Source organism: Dermacentor silvarum, chromosome 10 (genome assembly GCF_013339745.2).
Source record: "Dermacentor silvarum isolate Dsil-2018 chromosome 10, BIME_Dsil_1.4, whole genome shotgun sequence".
Taxonomy (NCBI): domain Eukaryota; kingdom Metazoa; phylum Arthropoda; class Arachnida; order Ixodida; family Ixodidae; genus Dermacentor; species Dermacentor silvarum.
Genome location: NC_051163.1, coordinates 80,039,780 through 80,055,643, shown reverse-complemented (window position 1 = coordinate 80,055,643; position 15,864 = coordinate 80,039,780). Strand labels below are relative to the sequence as shown.

General features: G+C 47.6%; 1 protein-coding gene across 1 annotated transcript; it reads left to right on the top strand.

Annotated features, from left to right (window-relative positions):
• Positions 1-8,432: 8,432 nt before the first annotated feature.
• Positions 8,433-12,700, top strand: LOC119466171 (DNA-binding protein inhibitor ID-2). The gene is made up of 2 exons (XM_037726665.2): positions 8,433-9,031; positions 11,100-12,700. The coding sequence occupies exons 1-2, from the start codon at positions 8,666-8,668 to the stop codon at positions 11,181-11,183; spliced, it is 450 nt and encodes a 149-aa protein (XP_037582593.1). The 5' UTR covers positions 8,433-8,665; the 3' UTR covers positions 11,184-12,700.
• The last annotated feature ends 3,164 nt before the right edge of the window (positions 12,701-15,864 follow it).

Genomic DNA, 15,864 nt, shown 5'->3' with positions numbered 1-15,864 from the left:
AGAACGCGAAGAGCGAAATATATACAGGACGCTGCTTACTTAAGTGAGCTCGCGCACTTAATAAACCTTTACGAGTTGTCTGTTAGGCATTCGGCCACTGCTGAAGCATAGCTTTTCCATTGGCATCTACGACCCTGAAATCAATCGCTTGGAATCACTCACTGTCTACACCAACTTGGTGGCTTTCCGCAGAGGCTGCCTTCTGTGCTTAGTGTTTCTGTGCCTGAGCCTGTTCCTGAAATCACTCCTAGAATCACTTCCTCTTGCTTTGGTGGTGTTGCAGCAGGCGGGGTTAGCCTGTACTTCCCTATCGTGGTAATCATGCTCATGCTGTGACATGTCGTCGTTCCTACGGCCCTTGGCATCGGAGCCTTTATCGTGGCTTCGAGCGAAGTGTTTCTTCGGTCAAAGATACCTGTAGACCAATGGTAGCTTAATTTATGCGTAAAATCAGTCCACAAGAAGATCATGTTCAGCTTTCGCTCTGTAAGTCAGCTGCCATTACGCAATTGATGCTTCTTTTTCCGAGGATTATTTGATCTCGTGAGTACGTGGACGGTGTCAACCTGTTCGTCAGGCGCTGCTTTCGACCGGGAAAAGCCCTGTGGGAGCAGTACATGCGGCAAATCAAAATGTAACCCTTCTATTTACGGGTGCTGTTGCATCTAGAAACATGTTGTCGCATTCCTACTCTGGCATATAAACAGGTCGCACTTTTTTCAAAAACTGACTACGTCGACCATACCAACGCACTTTGCAGAAAAAGATCAAATTCGAGAAAGACAAGTTTTTATCAATTATTTCATTTTGGAACATCGTCACATGAGCTCTTGTTCTGCTGCTAGCTTTCTCTGAGCTGCGATCGCTTTAATAAATTTCTAGTGTTTTCCGCCTCTCTTTTGTATAGCACGTAAGATAAATTGCAACCGGCGCCTACATATAACAGACACCGACACCTCTTTGCATATATTTGATTCAATGAGAAATACGTCTCGAAAGGAAGTTTAATTTTAAATGGTTAAAATAGGAATGAAATTATTGTATTCGTCAGAGATGTCATAATGAAATATATTACTGAGCTCCGGCTATATTTAGTACATAGTTTTGATAGATGCAATGACATGAAAGAGACGAGGACGCGAAGGAACAGAAAAATGTGCACTATACAAACTGTTGGAAGTTGAAAGTCATACAGAAGATGGCGCTTGTGGCTTTGTGCGTGTTCGTGTCGTCGCCTGTTTCGTGTCTTTGATTTATTATAGCCAGAAATGAAGTTGCCCTCTTTCGAGACAGTTTGGCAGCGCCCCTTGCGTCAAGTATTCTCGAAACTGTACACTTTGCCATTTCCTCATTCTATACAACCACTCCGGTGGGCGTGCCCTTCTACAGCTGGTTCGTTACACGGTTCCCGCGCGGGAGTTGACAGGTGGTCTTTAATTCGCGGCGTGGGTTCCTTTCGCGCGGGGCCTTTGTTAATTGAAAGTGGCTGATTAGAGGTGACGGCGCAGGTGCTACTCGGCGAAATGTGTGCGTTCGTGACCTGAATGCGGTTGACGTCACACCCACTATTTGTCAAAGCAGAACGATGGCGCTGGTGAGGTGCTACTCGCACGTGGTATCCTAAAATGAAAAGGGGGGGGGGGGGGGGTGGAGTAGGAAGAGAGGGGGGCAGTACCGGAGGCCAAAGGCAATTTTGTGTTTCACTATGCGAGGTACATTTTCGCCTTCCTTACTGCATGTAGGCGACAAGTAAGCACACCAGATTGTATTAACTGTTATCTGTAGAAATCTCCCACCACAGACGCTATCGTGACTCGTCATGACGTTCCCGTCATGACGACCGTGGGATATACCAGGTGGTTTCATTAAATTAAACAAAATTTTGAAACATCACCTGTGGCATAAACACAAATATTCTCATTCGAGCTGGATTACTTCGAAGAGGCGGATATAACACACACTGGAAATCTAAATGCGTATTCATATATTACCCAAACTTTTAGCAAATTTACTATTTCACTAACTGCTCTGGCATGACACATCGCAATACACGAATCGAAGCGAGTGATTTCACAACGCACATTCAGTTGGAACGAATTTTGAAAGCAGCATCGTAAAGTTTCAGTAAAAATGCATTGTCGTTCTACTTAGTGTTTTTTTTTTATTATTAAAACGCATTTTTTGCATTAAAGCTCAAAATTTACTAGAACACCAATGCGTCTCGTCTGAATCTTAAGGAACGCATACCTCGAAACTCATATCGTCCTCGGAATTCATTTCAAGTGGATATTACTTTCGTAGTAACCGGCTGCAATTCGTAAATTGCCATATATACCATAAAGTAATTAGTTTAAACTATTAATAGCGAAAAATCGTTAATGACACAAATCTTATTTTTATTCCTCAAGCAAATAATGTTCGCCTCTGAGAATAATCTAGCTCGATAAACAAACGATAAAACAAAAATCAAAATTTAAGACAGTGACAATACACCATATACGATTGTGACATTAAGCATACATATTTTCGTCTAAATGACGGAATGTCTTTATCCCCCGTACCTATAACCCCTGTGTGTCAAGGTGGCAACAACGTATACCTGTTGTGTAACAAGAAAAGCATTCCTCAGATAAACATAACTTCATTCATGGACACGAACAGGCAAACATTTTACCGCTGCTGCTGCTTCAGTTTCATGCACGATTATGCGCCCTATATGTGGTTTTTAACATCGTGCTATTTTGTGCTAGCATGTATCCAAAATTTTCATTTCGCGAGAGAAATGGCAGGAAGATAGAAGAGAGTAGGGTAGAGTAGTAGAGAAGAGAACAAGCAAACAAAAAGAAAGTTGTGAAACATTTTCTTGAGTTACACGCTGCAAACACGAAGGCAAAAGATAATCCTTCTGAAATAACAAACGTAACCAAACAGAGATACAAAAACTAAGAAAAATAACTGCCAGTTTAGCTCCCCGTGCGAAGCACCCACAACGACAGATGGCATAGTACCTAAACTTCGCTTCTGTATACGATGTCCAGCCTATTGTCTGTTGAAGCGATCCCATGAAGAAGTAGTAGAAAAGGCAGTAAAGCGCGAGCGAATGCCACACACTTTGTGCGGCGATATTTGCACCCGAACCAGTCTCAGGCGTTCAGGTAATCTCCTCAATAGACACGTTTATTACTACTCCTACTCCTACTAACTGCTGCTGCTAGTGGTGTCGCCAGAAAATTTTCCGGGAAGGTAGGAGGGGATTGGGGGGGTGACATGTACAACAACATGAAAGTTTTTCCATGCCTGAAAGAAGCCCGCAAATGCGGGCAAAATATGCCGCGCATCTAGTCGTGCGGCAGTATTCCGCGTTTTGCGGGCTTTAAATTAAAATTAACATTAATTATGGGATTTTGCTTGCAAAAACAACGATCTGGTTATGAGGCACACCGTAGTGGGGGGACTCCGGAATAGTTTGGACTACCTGGTGTTCTTTAACGTGCACCTAAATCTAAGTATACACGGGTGGTTTCGCTTTTCGCCCCCGCCGAGATACGGCCGCCGTGACCGGCAGCTCAACAGCATGCATACCCACTAAGTATAATCACGGTGCGTCTATTGCTGGCTTTCTTTAATGCTTGGAAAAAACTTTTATGTAGCACGCATAGAGCAACAAAAAGATGGATCGGGACCATATGCCGGAACTGTAGAGCTGAAACGTTCAATGGGCTCCGTTGCACGTATACTACGTCGAAGCCGTGTTATAACAAAATCGCCTTATTCGAAATTATCTCAGTATCGAAGTTGTTTTTTGTGATTCAGACTGTGGCAACAAATGTTTAGGCCTGATTATTTCAAACGGACTAGTGCACGATTCTACTTGATACACAGCTGAAAATTTGCAAGGGAACGCTATAGCTAAAAAAAATGACGCTTCGTATTCTTTCCTATCAATCTGGAGAGGCAAACAACGCTTTGAAAGATTCTCCGACCCGTGGTGGAATCTACTGGTGACTCAGTGTATAGTTTCGCTTACATAAAATCGACGCGAAACAGTCGAGTCAAAAGACTAGCTGATCAACCTTGACCCACCCATGTTCATGCGTATCTTGTCGGAGGTTGAGAGAGTGAGCCAATCCCCTTGCAGGTGGTTTGACTGAACTCGCCTCGACCCGTTATATAGCGTTCACATGAACCGGACTTGACACGAGTTTGCTGGGTTAATGTACACGTAGCGTGTACCAAAGAATTACGATCGATATAGAAGACAGATGCTCACAGAGGTCAGCAGAACTTTGTCGTTGTCATTTCGCCACTGTTGGGCGCGGCTATGTTTTACTACACTTATTGCAAGCTCTAAAGCCGAAGGAGACAGCGCGCATTGGGCGTCAGTTTGCCCAGAGTCTTTACCTGTCCTACTAAGGCATCTAGTATATTGAACTATAAGGGTCACTTTTAAGAAAGTTACTTTCCTGTCCCAACTAGTTCGTTATAACAAGGGTTCACGGTAGCTTCAAATTAGGGAACGTCAATGCTCGTGCCTGTGATGGTCACAAACGAACGCTTTAGGAGTAAGGAAAGCCTTCTGTTTATACAGAAGCACACTACTCTCATTGTGCGCGCACAGTGCAACCGTGCGCCCCGTGAGTAAATAACAAAGTCCAATGTAAAAATAACAGCACTTCAACTACATCACGACTCATACAACTACATGCCCCACCCAGCACATGCTAGCATAACCATATTGCAGTAATAGTACGTCCCACTGAACAGCGGCATATTTTGTCTATACGCATGTCAGTTCGATGGAGCCACGTATGAGGGAAACGTGCCAGGATACGTTCCTGCAGGCTAGTATAGCATAAAACGTTTCGCAAGAAACGAGAAAAAAAATACATCAAGGCAATAAAGCGAGCAAATGCAAATGGTCTCCTGAATCTGAAGCTACGGCCGTTACAGACCCACCACTTGGAGCAGTTTGCTCCAGAGGAAAGAGATGGCGCTTTCAGCGGCGCGCCGCACGTTGCCTCAGCGAAAGCGCACGCTTACGATACCACTACGGCTTCTGCCCTGCTACTGCGCGATCAACTGTCGGAAATGCAAGTGGGTACTCGCTGATGTTATGTGCACCACTCATGCTGCAAATTGTGGAGCGGTAGAGAGAAGAGGTGTGCGGTAGCTCGCTGTAAAAATAGTAACGGGCATAATAAAAGGAATGGAATTAAATCGTGCGGAAAAGTTCATGGACCGCTGCAACAATTGCCCGTGTTGCCGGAACTTCGAGATGCACGGCTTTCCCCGAGGATCAAAAAAAAAAAAAAAATTACTCCTCCGCCAGCTAGCATCGTTAACTTTCAAAGAAAGGGCTTCAACTCCGGAACGTCGGCAGGAGTGAGTACCGCTGGTTACACAGTGAAAGAGGGAGTAGCGTCGCTTCCTGGCATAATAAGTTCATCGGACGTTATCTACACACATCCACCCCAACTCACAGGGGGTCTGCAGAATTGCCGGAAAATGTATCGGTGAGATAGGGTGTCGATGGTGAACAATTGGGGGACTCCGGTGACCATTGGGGGCCTCGTCCACGAAGGGACGAGGCCAAGTGCTGTCTCCACGCTCGTTAGCCTTCAATAATACAGTATAGCAACATGGCCAAGGAGCCACCTTGTTAAGTATTGCGGTGGTTTCGGTGACAACTCACACTCGCACGCAAGTGCACACGCACAAATACACACGCGAGCGCGTTTGTCCCCCCTGCTGTGGTTATCTTTATTTTGTGCATTGCGGTCTATTACACGCAACAGTTGCTGCAGCGTTGACAGCACGCCTTGCACATGAGAGAACCAAAGTATCTCGCACAGGCTGCACTACATGCCTACAGTGGTATCCTTCGTCATCATATTTCACGGGAGATTTAATGATACCGCCGCAAAGAAGTGATTCAGTGCCGTAGAAACAACTTTCGCAGTTACGGCGAACGACCGTAACCGGGAAACACCGAGACCTCACTCGCAAACTATACGCTTAGCTTCATGCAGTACAAACCCCTGCTGAGCCTTGGTCTCAGCTAGAAGTAATGCAATTCCTTTGAAGACTCACTGAAGGTTCCTGGTCTTTGTGTATTCTTTTCTTATATTTGCAGGTGATTAAATATGTACTACCAAATAGAAGAGGTTTGCACTACAACGTTAAATGTATTAGATATCATGATACGTGATAGACCAATATAACATTCGCTCTGGGATTTTACTTTCAAGGTCTCATTATCCTTTGCGCCGATCCAGCCCCCTTTTACGCGACTTATGAATTTATGTCTTCGGGACATGTTAAAGAAACAAAGGTAAGTGTCATATGAAGAGAGATTACAGGTCGTTGTAAATCATCATGGTAGTCATGCCAGTCTATACCGTATGCCAACAAGCACTCTTGAATTAAGCTCAACAAGCAGTTAGCGCAGGAAAAAAAATGTTGAAATACTTTTCATGCACATGGCAATGTTTAAATGAACGCACGTCTGAGTTGCCCTCTGCTTCACGAGGTAGGTTCATTGATTTTGATATTTCCAATGGGCTACCAAAACTGCCATACAATTAATATTGACTACGTGAGTCGATTCTGCGCTGTAGTACTCATGTTCTCTCTGTGCATGCGTGCGATGAGCCTTTCAGTTTTCATTTCCTATATTACCCTTTCTCATGAAGGGAACGATGGTGTTTTTTTTTTTTGCCATTTACTAGAAAATGCCTGGAACGTTTACCTTTTTATTTGTGTGTTTTTGTTTTCACACATATCGATAATAAAATGGTGACATTCGCGCTGTCCAGCCGGCCAGCGATTCGGCCGAGAGGCTTGGCCTGTCGGTCCCTACGTGGGAGCGGCCCGGCCGCTTCGTGATAAGTCACGATCAGCAGGACTCAATAAAGTTTGTTCCATCCATCCATCCATTCGCGCGTCAGAGCATACTATTTCAGTTAGAAGCCTAAAGAATCATACGCGCTAAGCACACGTCGATAATTCAACCTGAGGCCGAGGAAGAGACGTTTTTCTAAAATCTAAGCAAATTTTATATAGCCACTCCAAAAGTCAGTGGCCATTGCGCAGGTTAACTTTTAACGTCGGCATAACCAGACCCTTTTTGTATGTAATCAAATTCACAGCTTGATCTGTATACGGTTTCCTCATTACAATTGTATTCGTTTCAATCTAGTATAACTAAGCCCAGATAAGAGAGGAAAAAAATATCAATTTTTTATTTTCTTCGGGTATTGTAGATCTTTTTGTTGCACATGGCTATATTTAGTAAGACTCCTGTTGTGAAAACTTACACAAGTAACCCCGAAATGTTTCAAGAGCTCCGTCACAACGCACAGCAACATACCCACGGAGCCATTCAAATTCCGAAAAAAAGAAACTGCAAAAAAAAAAAAAAACGCGGCATTAGAAATAGTAATAAAACGGCATAATAATGCTCTCCATAGCACTGAGTTACACTTCCGCTTACTATATACATTAAGAAACAAAACGATCTGTGAAAGAAAGACCTTTTCAAGCAACAGAAAACTGACACAAAGAAAAAAAAAAAGAAAAACACACCGCGCCAGCTGCCGGCATACCGGCTCCTCTGCTATGCTAAGGCTTCTAACTCCGGGCAACCCCGCCAACCCTAGAACGGGGGGCCCCAGAGAGAAATAAATAAACAAGATCAAAGGAAGGAAGGGGCAGAAACAAACATGTAACACAAATCGGCAAAACGTAACCAGTGCGCGGAGCGGGCCACCTGAACCCCGATTTCGCCGACGAGGGCGAGCGCGAGAGATAGCTCGAGAGGGAGGAGGAGGAAAGCATTCGTTGAGAGAGAGAGAATGACGCGGAGGCAAATAAAGGGGGTGGTAGGGGAGGGAGTGCGGTGTTGAGACCCCGCTGGGCGAAGAGCTCCGCGATGAGCCAACAAGCCACACGGCGCGAGGTCGCACGGCGCCGTTTAGCAAAAGGGAGCCGCGCTGCCCGCACAGGTGCAACGGAGGTGATGGGGGAAGCCAAGTCACCCGGGCTCCGGATAGAAGGCACGCGCGTTCACGGCCCGGGACAGCTGGCTCGCGCACACTGGCGAGAAGGAGAAACGTCCCGTGTGGGAATCAGGGGAGAGGGAGAGAGAGCGGCAGAAAGGAAAAGCAAAAAATAGACGCGAACGCGAGATACGCGACGCGGGCGACGCAGCAGCTGCGAGCGGACACGGGCGCGACGCGCGACCGACTGGCGATGGTTGTGCGCGTGCGTCGTTTTTGCCGGGACCAGTCGGTGGCGCCCTCTGGCGTCTGAGAGCGGAACTAACGAAGCCGTCTCCTTCGGGTTCGTATTGGTCGCCGCCCTTTCGTCGACGCTCCTCCCACGGCTTCGACCATTGGGCGTGCGGTCTCGTGGCGGTATAAATGGCGAGTTCCCCTCGCTCGCAAGTCATTTCCCTGCCCACTCTTCGTGCGATTGACGACGCTCGTGTTTCGATCGCAAACTGAACTTTCGTGTTTCGCCGAGAGCTTCGAAACTGCGTGCCGATCACTTCTGTTTGATCGTGTGGTGCGCAATTTCCAACGTGTGTTAACACCTCGCCCTTCCCGTCCGTCTTGTGGATTACCGGTTCGTCGCTGCCGAAGTGCCGCCGCTTCGCGAGGATTAAATGACCATGAAGGCGCAGAACGAGCAACAGCAAGCGATCAGCCGGTGCCTCGCCAAGGTGGCCGAAGGCCGCGTCGGTCGCAATGGCCGCAAGGAGCGCGACCTGAACCACGAAGAGATGCAGTCGCTGCTGGCGAAACTGAAGGAACTGGTGCCCAATATGCCGCGCAACAAGAAGGTCTCCAAGCTCGAGATCATCCAGAACGTGATCGACTACATCCTCGACCTGCAGATAGCCCTCGAGACGCACCCCGCCAACCGCTCGTCGTCACATCCGGCGGGATCTAGCACGAGTCCGGCGCGGCAACCCTTGGGAGTCCTACCCCCCTCCGCGAACGCCGTGGCCAACACTTGCTCGGCACAGGAGGTATGTGTTGGTGTCATTTTCCTGCGTACGTTCTACCACTGCGAGTGCTATGACGACGGGCCGTTGAATGTGTCTAGGGCCACGCAGATTGAGTTTATATCATGCATCTACGGCGCTGGCTGACGTCCACTGCATTGCACATTGCATGTGGCGGCAAGCTTTGCGTGCATACAGCGCGAAATAATATGCGTCTCTCTTTCGTTCGCGGCCTGCCGATGTCCGTAAACTTCCTCATGACGACATCGGGCAAACGTCATACGTTCGGAGCTGCTACATTCTTGAGCCACATACGCGTGCGAAGCTTCATCGCCGCAGGGCCTGCAGGTGTCTCGCGCATTATCTACGTCGTGACGGGGCACGGCGGCGGCGGCGCGTGCTGCGTTTTTCGGAATGCGAGTGGTGGCGTTTTTTCCACAGCCGTGACGTGCCGTCTCGCTCCGCTGCCTGCGGTTGAAGCGCAGCACGCAATCTCGTCCCATAATTGGCTTCGCCGCCGGTCGCTGGCGGGAATGAATGGCTACTGCGCTCCTCGGCCATTTCACGAACTGCTGCTGTACTATGATCCCGTTTTAGTTCCTAACGTTTGGCGAGCAGGCCTTGTTGAAAAAGCGATAAGGACCTGCGTCGAGCTTTCGGCTTTGAGATACGAGCCATGCCGACATTTCTGGCTCGTTCAGATCGGCGCTTGTCGGTCGGTGGAGACAAGCCTCCTGCCAGATTACAGTTAAAACTGTCCATGCTTTGCACCTGCAGTGCATAGGCCTCGAAGGACTCTGCACCCCTCCGTTTTCTTTGCCGACGCTGTGTCTGCGGCGTTGTTTTCTTCCCAGCGATGGTCCGCTGCTGACGTGGCCGTCTGGCTCCGCGATCAGTGCCTCGCTCAGCGGCCGGTTTCCTCAGCCGGATCTAGCGTTGCAGTCTCGCGCTTGCTTGCTAGCTGATTCTGCGATAGCGATCAACAGCTTGGCGCGAGCGTTCAACCCTCGCCGAAAAGGCCAGAAGGGGCGCTCCTCCGATCTGCTCGCACGCTTTTCTGCGATTGTTTGCCCCCTCTAGTCCCGTGACGTGCAATGTCTCTACGTCGAGCTGCAGGTGCATGTTCCCTTGAGCGAGCGGTCCCTGAGGAAATAATAATAATAAAAAGAGCAATTCGCTGGAGCGAGGAGGTGTTTGACTTCCTTGACGGCAGCGCCGTAGAACTGGTTTTCTGTGCGGCCTCCCCGACGACGGCGCTCGCAGGGGCCGCTGCCTGGATGGCGATGTGGGTCAGGCCGCCGTTGTGTTGTAACGCTAACGTCCCCACCGCGTCCGAAGGACCCCGCTTCTTTGCCTTCCTCTGCTGGCTGCCTGCTTGTCTCTTGCGCGCCCTTCCACGGCTCGCTGACGCATCCTTTAGCGTTGGAAAGACGCACGTGCTGGCTTAGCGAGCCGTGTGTGTGTCTTGGCAAGGTTCTGGTGGGCGATGTTGTTCGGCGAGCGACCAATACATATTCATCGGATAGGCTGCGGCCGTGGCGTATACTTTCTGTCCTTGCGAGCGGGCAGGCTTTCGATCTCGGGCGCATTCCTGTTTAAGCTCTTCCGTTCCAAGTTCCACGGTGAAGGGCTTCTTTTGACGCATATTGCTTAGCGTAGTGCTGACAGGAGCAAACAGATCTAGTGGATGTAAACTGGTGCGTTAGAGGGCGTGGTGCTGACAATTTTAAACATATACAACTGCCACACCAGCAGCGTGTCTACTCCTTCGGAGATTCATTGGGGAATCTGCCGAAAGTATGTGGTGGCCTTGTAGGACAACCATAATTAGCATTCGAATGACGATTAAACCGCAATAACGCACTGTGTCCCGCATTGTCGTTGTGTGGATACCTTGGCAATAAACCCTTCAGGGCACATCTCTGCGTTAAACGTCGCTTGAAAGGTATTGAATCAGCATAGTGGTTCTTCAAGAAGCGCATTCGTATCAAACTGCAGTAGCTATTATAAGTGTGCTATTGCGTAATACTGGATGCATTGCATGTCTCTCAAAGTGCGACTCCGCTTATGCTTCCTTTCTTGTTTTTTGCAGGCGACTCACACAGACAAGATCCCAAGTCACCTTGCCGACATGATGTCTACGGTAGTACCGCCTTCGCGCCCGGTCTCGTGCTAGGACTTGTGAGACATTTGGACGAGTGGGGACCGTCTCGTGCATTGTCGTGTTTCGTTTATTTACATCCCTGACGTTGTTCACCTCTGAAAGAAGCGCCTCCCGCCCCCTGTGCCCGGGTCCCACGGCTAGTCGTTCGTTTCCACGAGCAATCCCGGGAAAGACGACGTGAAGGCGCCTTCATTTCCGAGGACCGCCGGGCCGTTCAGGTTCGAGCGAATATGCGTCCCATCCCACGTCGCATCAAGAAACAACCATCTTGTACAGAACCTGCGATGACGCATCTGGCAAAGCGCAGAACCATCTCGGACAAGAACGCCGAGCTCCGGATCCTGCCGCAGCCTGGTGCACAAGTCCGTGGTTTCTACATCATCAGAGATTCATGTTTAGGAATCGCCACACTGTTGCCCCAGCTGCTCGCAGAATCCGCTCTCTGGCAACCCGTAGGGCATTTCGCGTAACAGCATCACCAGGCGTGTCGGCTAGCCCTACGGTCCTATGGCCTACTGTACGCTGTTTCGGACACATGCCACCAGCTTTCGTCTTGCCAGCGACCACGTCTTGCCGGAAGTTGACCTTTATTAGCGTGAGCTCTATGGACCAGCGCAGTATTACAATTAGAACTGTGTTATCTTGCCCATGTATGACGTCACAAGCGCGTGAAGTACGGAGACGGATGTCGCCCTACCAAATGTAGAAAGCCAGAATGCAGCAATTTATTGCTCATTTGCTGATCATGTGCAATCAAATGTATTTTTTTTCTGTGCGTGTGTGTGTCGGAGTGAGTAGAGTGCGAGGTGTGTGTAGTGGTTTATACCTACTTCTGCGGCATCTTATTTGAATAGCATTTTCTGGGGATCTCCGGTTTTTATTTATAACATATTTTTCCCTCCCACATCTTAACAGTACAAACACAGATTCAAATACACAAACAAACATTACGTGAGGAAGGCTACTGGCTTTAGATATGCTCTATAAGCAAACTTTTTGCAGCTAGTCTGGTGGCGTATGAGATATGCTCAATGGCCCTGCAAGTTACGTTTTAATTTTATTGGTGGTTGATGCAGTATGTTCGCTCGTATTCCTTCACATTGGTAATATTTCCTGCAAAACGATGTGCAGGTGCTGCAATTGCACCATTCCTCGATAAATAATACGCGTCTGTGATGTGTTGTTTTGATCTGAACGAACCTACTTAAACGTACGTTTGATTTCAAGAAAATTCTTAAAACATTGCGGACCATTTTAGGAATACGGATGCTTGATAGGTGACTGGCATCTTTGCCATATTGGTGTGTACCGGTGGGCCTACTTAATATAATGGTGCCAGTTGTCTACCTTTCGTCACATTATACACACACTATTGTTTTACACACTTCTTTCCTACCAATTGTAATTATATTATTTGTACAGAGAGGCTCCTACAAGACGAGAGAAACCTATACTTTTGCGTTGTTGTGATAAAACCGTCTGCGAGAAGCATTGTCTTCGATAATAAAAAAAAAAGGTATTGAAGTTCACTTACCTGTGTGAGTGTTGTCTTTCTTCGCCTTTTTCCCATATCTTATGACACGGACCCATGTAGCATACAATGTGAGTTGCATGTGAATGAATCACACAGTTGTTTGGTGGTTGTGACATTCAAACAGCTAAGAATTTCGCCCAGAGTTTCGATTTCATTCTCTAGGCTCCCGCAAGTCTTATAATATTGTACGAAAAACATGTCAAATTTCTTCGGCACCTGAAGCCTGCAGTTACACGCAAATAGTCTCCGAGCCGATACTAAGATAGTAAACACTGTGTCTGCAGAGCAGCTGAAGTAGTAAAAGTACAACGCCTGAAGTGGCAATGGTCATGACGTAGCTATAAACACTCCCCTGAACAAGTAGCAAACATCGCTGTTCCGCCCTTCCAGCTTACCCTGAAGATAAACGAATCAGCTTCATGCATGTTGTATTGCTTAACTGTACAAGACCTTACCGAATACAGTCTCTCGTTCACGAAATATTGCAGCCGATTACTGTCAACTTAATTAGGCGCCCGCCCTGTTTGTGCGGCTGCCACCATCGAACTTCATTTACCATCAGCACAACGCGTTTGTTGATGCATATTCGCTTGTTTTCCGTAGGTGTATTCGTGAAAGGGTGCAGCAATCTTTACATAATAGGGACAACTAGTGTACGGAAGCAAGCGGCCCCGAAGATTCGGCAAAAAGACAGGTTTAATGAAAATTTTCGTGGCATCATACCTGTTTGTTTTTCTTTAAATTTTACTTTTGCCAAAACAGTCAAGCTGTAGGAATTGTACCGTATAAACATAGGTTTGCGTTCTTTTGACGTATACATATGATAGCTGTCCTTAATTCTGACAGGGTCTCGTTTAGATATCAAGTAATGCAATGAACTTCACTATCTCTCCAGAAAAGTCTGCGCCTTATAAACGTAGCCGGCTTTTAAAAAAAATCTGCGACTAGGCCGTGAGAAATCATGGCTTGTTCAGCGGACTAGATTTGCCGCAGCAGCGTGTGTGGCGGAGCGATAACCCGCTTCGCTGTCAGATAAGGCGCCCCCCGTCTTCCTCGCGAGCGACCGTCTAACGTTATCTGTCTGGAAATCACGCGGCGACGAGCTCTTGGCAACCGCGGGGGGGGGGGGGGGGGGGGCGACGCGTTTTTTCCCTGCAGACCCAGAGTCGCAGTAAAGACAATGGCCTCCGCTGTGCATACGTGCCGCAAGCGTTTATCCTTTACTTCTATCCTCCTCCCAGGAGCCACGCTCGATTAGATTGCTGGATGCTCGCCAAGTAACGATAGCATTGTCTCGAGGCAGGCGAGGCTGTCTCTTTTCTCGAGCGGCAGGGTCGGCTGCTATTGTTTGGCCCGCCGAGATTGTCTCCTTCTTACTTAAAAAAAAAAAAAAAAAAATGGGAGGCCTCTTCATGCAGGCTTGACGGATTTCTCTACAGCTCTCTTTCCGGCATGCAGTTTGCCTGTTTAGTGGCCAGGCTTTTATAGGCTGATCGTGCATCGTACGCCCGCGCCAAGGCCTGTGTCGCTCGCTAACGTGCAGAACAGAAATTCTGATATTTTCGACACACGTATCATGTGCGAGAGATGTGTGTCGATGCAACCTTGCCATGACGGCGTTGCCTATTTCAGTTGGATCGCTAGTACCGAGCTGGCGTTGGCGAGTTTTAGAAACGCGGAACCAAAGAGTTAGGTGGAGCTGGCCACTAGGCATACAAAGTAACGGGATTAAAGCGAAAACGAACGCGAAACCCGCACAAAGAATTTCGGGTTTTCCTTTATTGAGTGAAACCACTTGTAAAGGCCATTCCTAAAACTCCCATTCAGAACTGATTCGTGGGGTATAACGTGCCAAAATGACACTGGAGCTATGTGCCCGTGAGAGGCGCATTGGCGTCAAACGGCTGATTAATTTCTACCACCTGTGGTTTGTTCACGTGCACCTAAATCTATGTACACGAAGAGCATACTTGGTAATTGGTCCCATCTATATGCGGGCGTCGCGGCAGGGATTCGAATCTGCAAGCTCGTCCTTAGCAGCAGAGTGAAATAGACACGAGGACTTGCCAAATAATGACACTATGAAGCCCATCTAGACTATCCATCGCAACACGACCAACTTGTAATGGTAATTAACAGTCAATCATCATCATCTTCAGCCTATCTTTATGTCCACTGCAGCACGAATGTGCGATCTTGCGATCTCCAATTACCCCTGTTTTGCGCTAGCTCATTCCGATTTCCACCTGCAAATTTCCTAATTTCATCACTCCACCTAGTTTTTTAGCGTGCTCGACTATAGCCAATAGTAATAGCCAATAGACTATCATCATCATCATCATCATCATCAGCCTATATTTATGTCCACTGCAGGACGAAGGCCTCTCCCTGCGATCTCCAATTACCCCTGTCTTGCGCTAGCGTATTCCAACTTGCGCCTGCGAATTTCCTAACCTCATCATCCCACCTGACTTTCTGCCGTCCTCGACTGCGCTTCCCTTCTCTTGGTATCCATTCTGTAACCCTAATGGTCCACCGGTTATCCATCCTACGCATTACATGGCCAATAGACTATAGCCAATAATAATAGCCAAATCCACAGGGACACATTTGAAGCCACGCAACTGATCTGAGACAAATCTCTAAGTCTTTTCGCTCCCTTCATTGATTCATATTTTGATAAAGATATAGATAACATATTTAAATGATGGCTGTAGGCCTACTTGGGAGAGTGAGAGAGGCCTACTTGGGAGAGAGGGGAAAACAAGTTAAGTGTGGCTCGCTATGGAAGCTTCACACGCGAAGTCCCATAGTGAGGTAAGGGTCTCTTCGACGTTACTCCGTGGTCGGATTCAGTTCTCAAACGAAATAGCCTTTTTCAGCTGCTACATTTACCGGAATGCACTGATTCATTCGCATTCTCACATTGGGTGATGGGCATATAGAGTTACCTTCTTCAAGAGGAAGCTTAAGCAAGCAGGATCCTGTTTAAATACATGAGTACATATAATTTTTTTTTATCGGCCGCCAGTTCGCCAAATTTCACGACGTTTCTTGCATCTAAATGAAAAATGTAATATAAAGTGACTGTTCAAGTATGATGTTTGAAAGTTTGCAATTTTCAAAAAACAGCGACAACAACGATGTGCCCATGTTTCA

Coding starts and splice junctions, on each gene's coding strand:
- LOC119466171 (XM_037726665.2), top strand. CDS start 8,666: ATGACCATGAAGGCGCAGAACGAGCAACAGCAAGCGATCAGCCGGTGC. Junction 9,032..11,099: donor ACACTTGCTCGGCACAGGAG/GTATGTGTTGGT, acceptor TGTTTTTTGCAG/GCGACTCACACAGACAAGAT.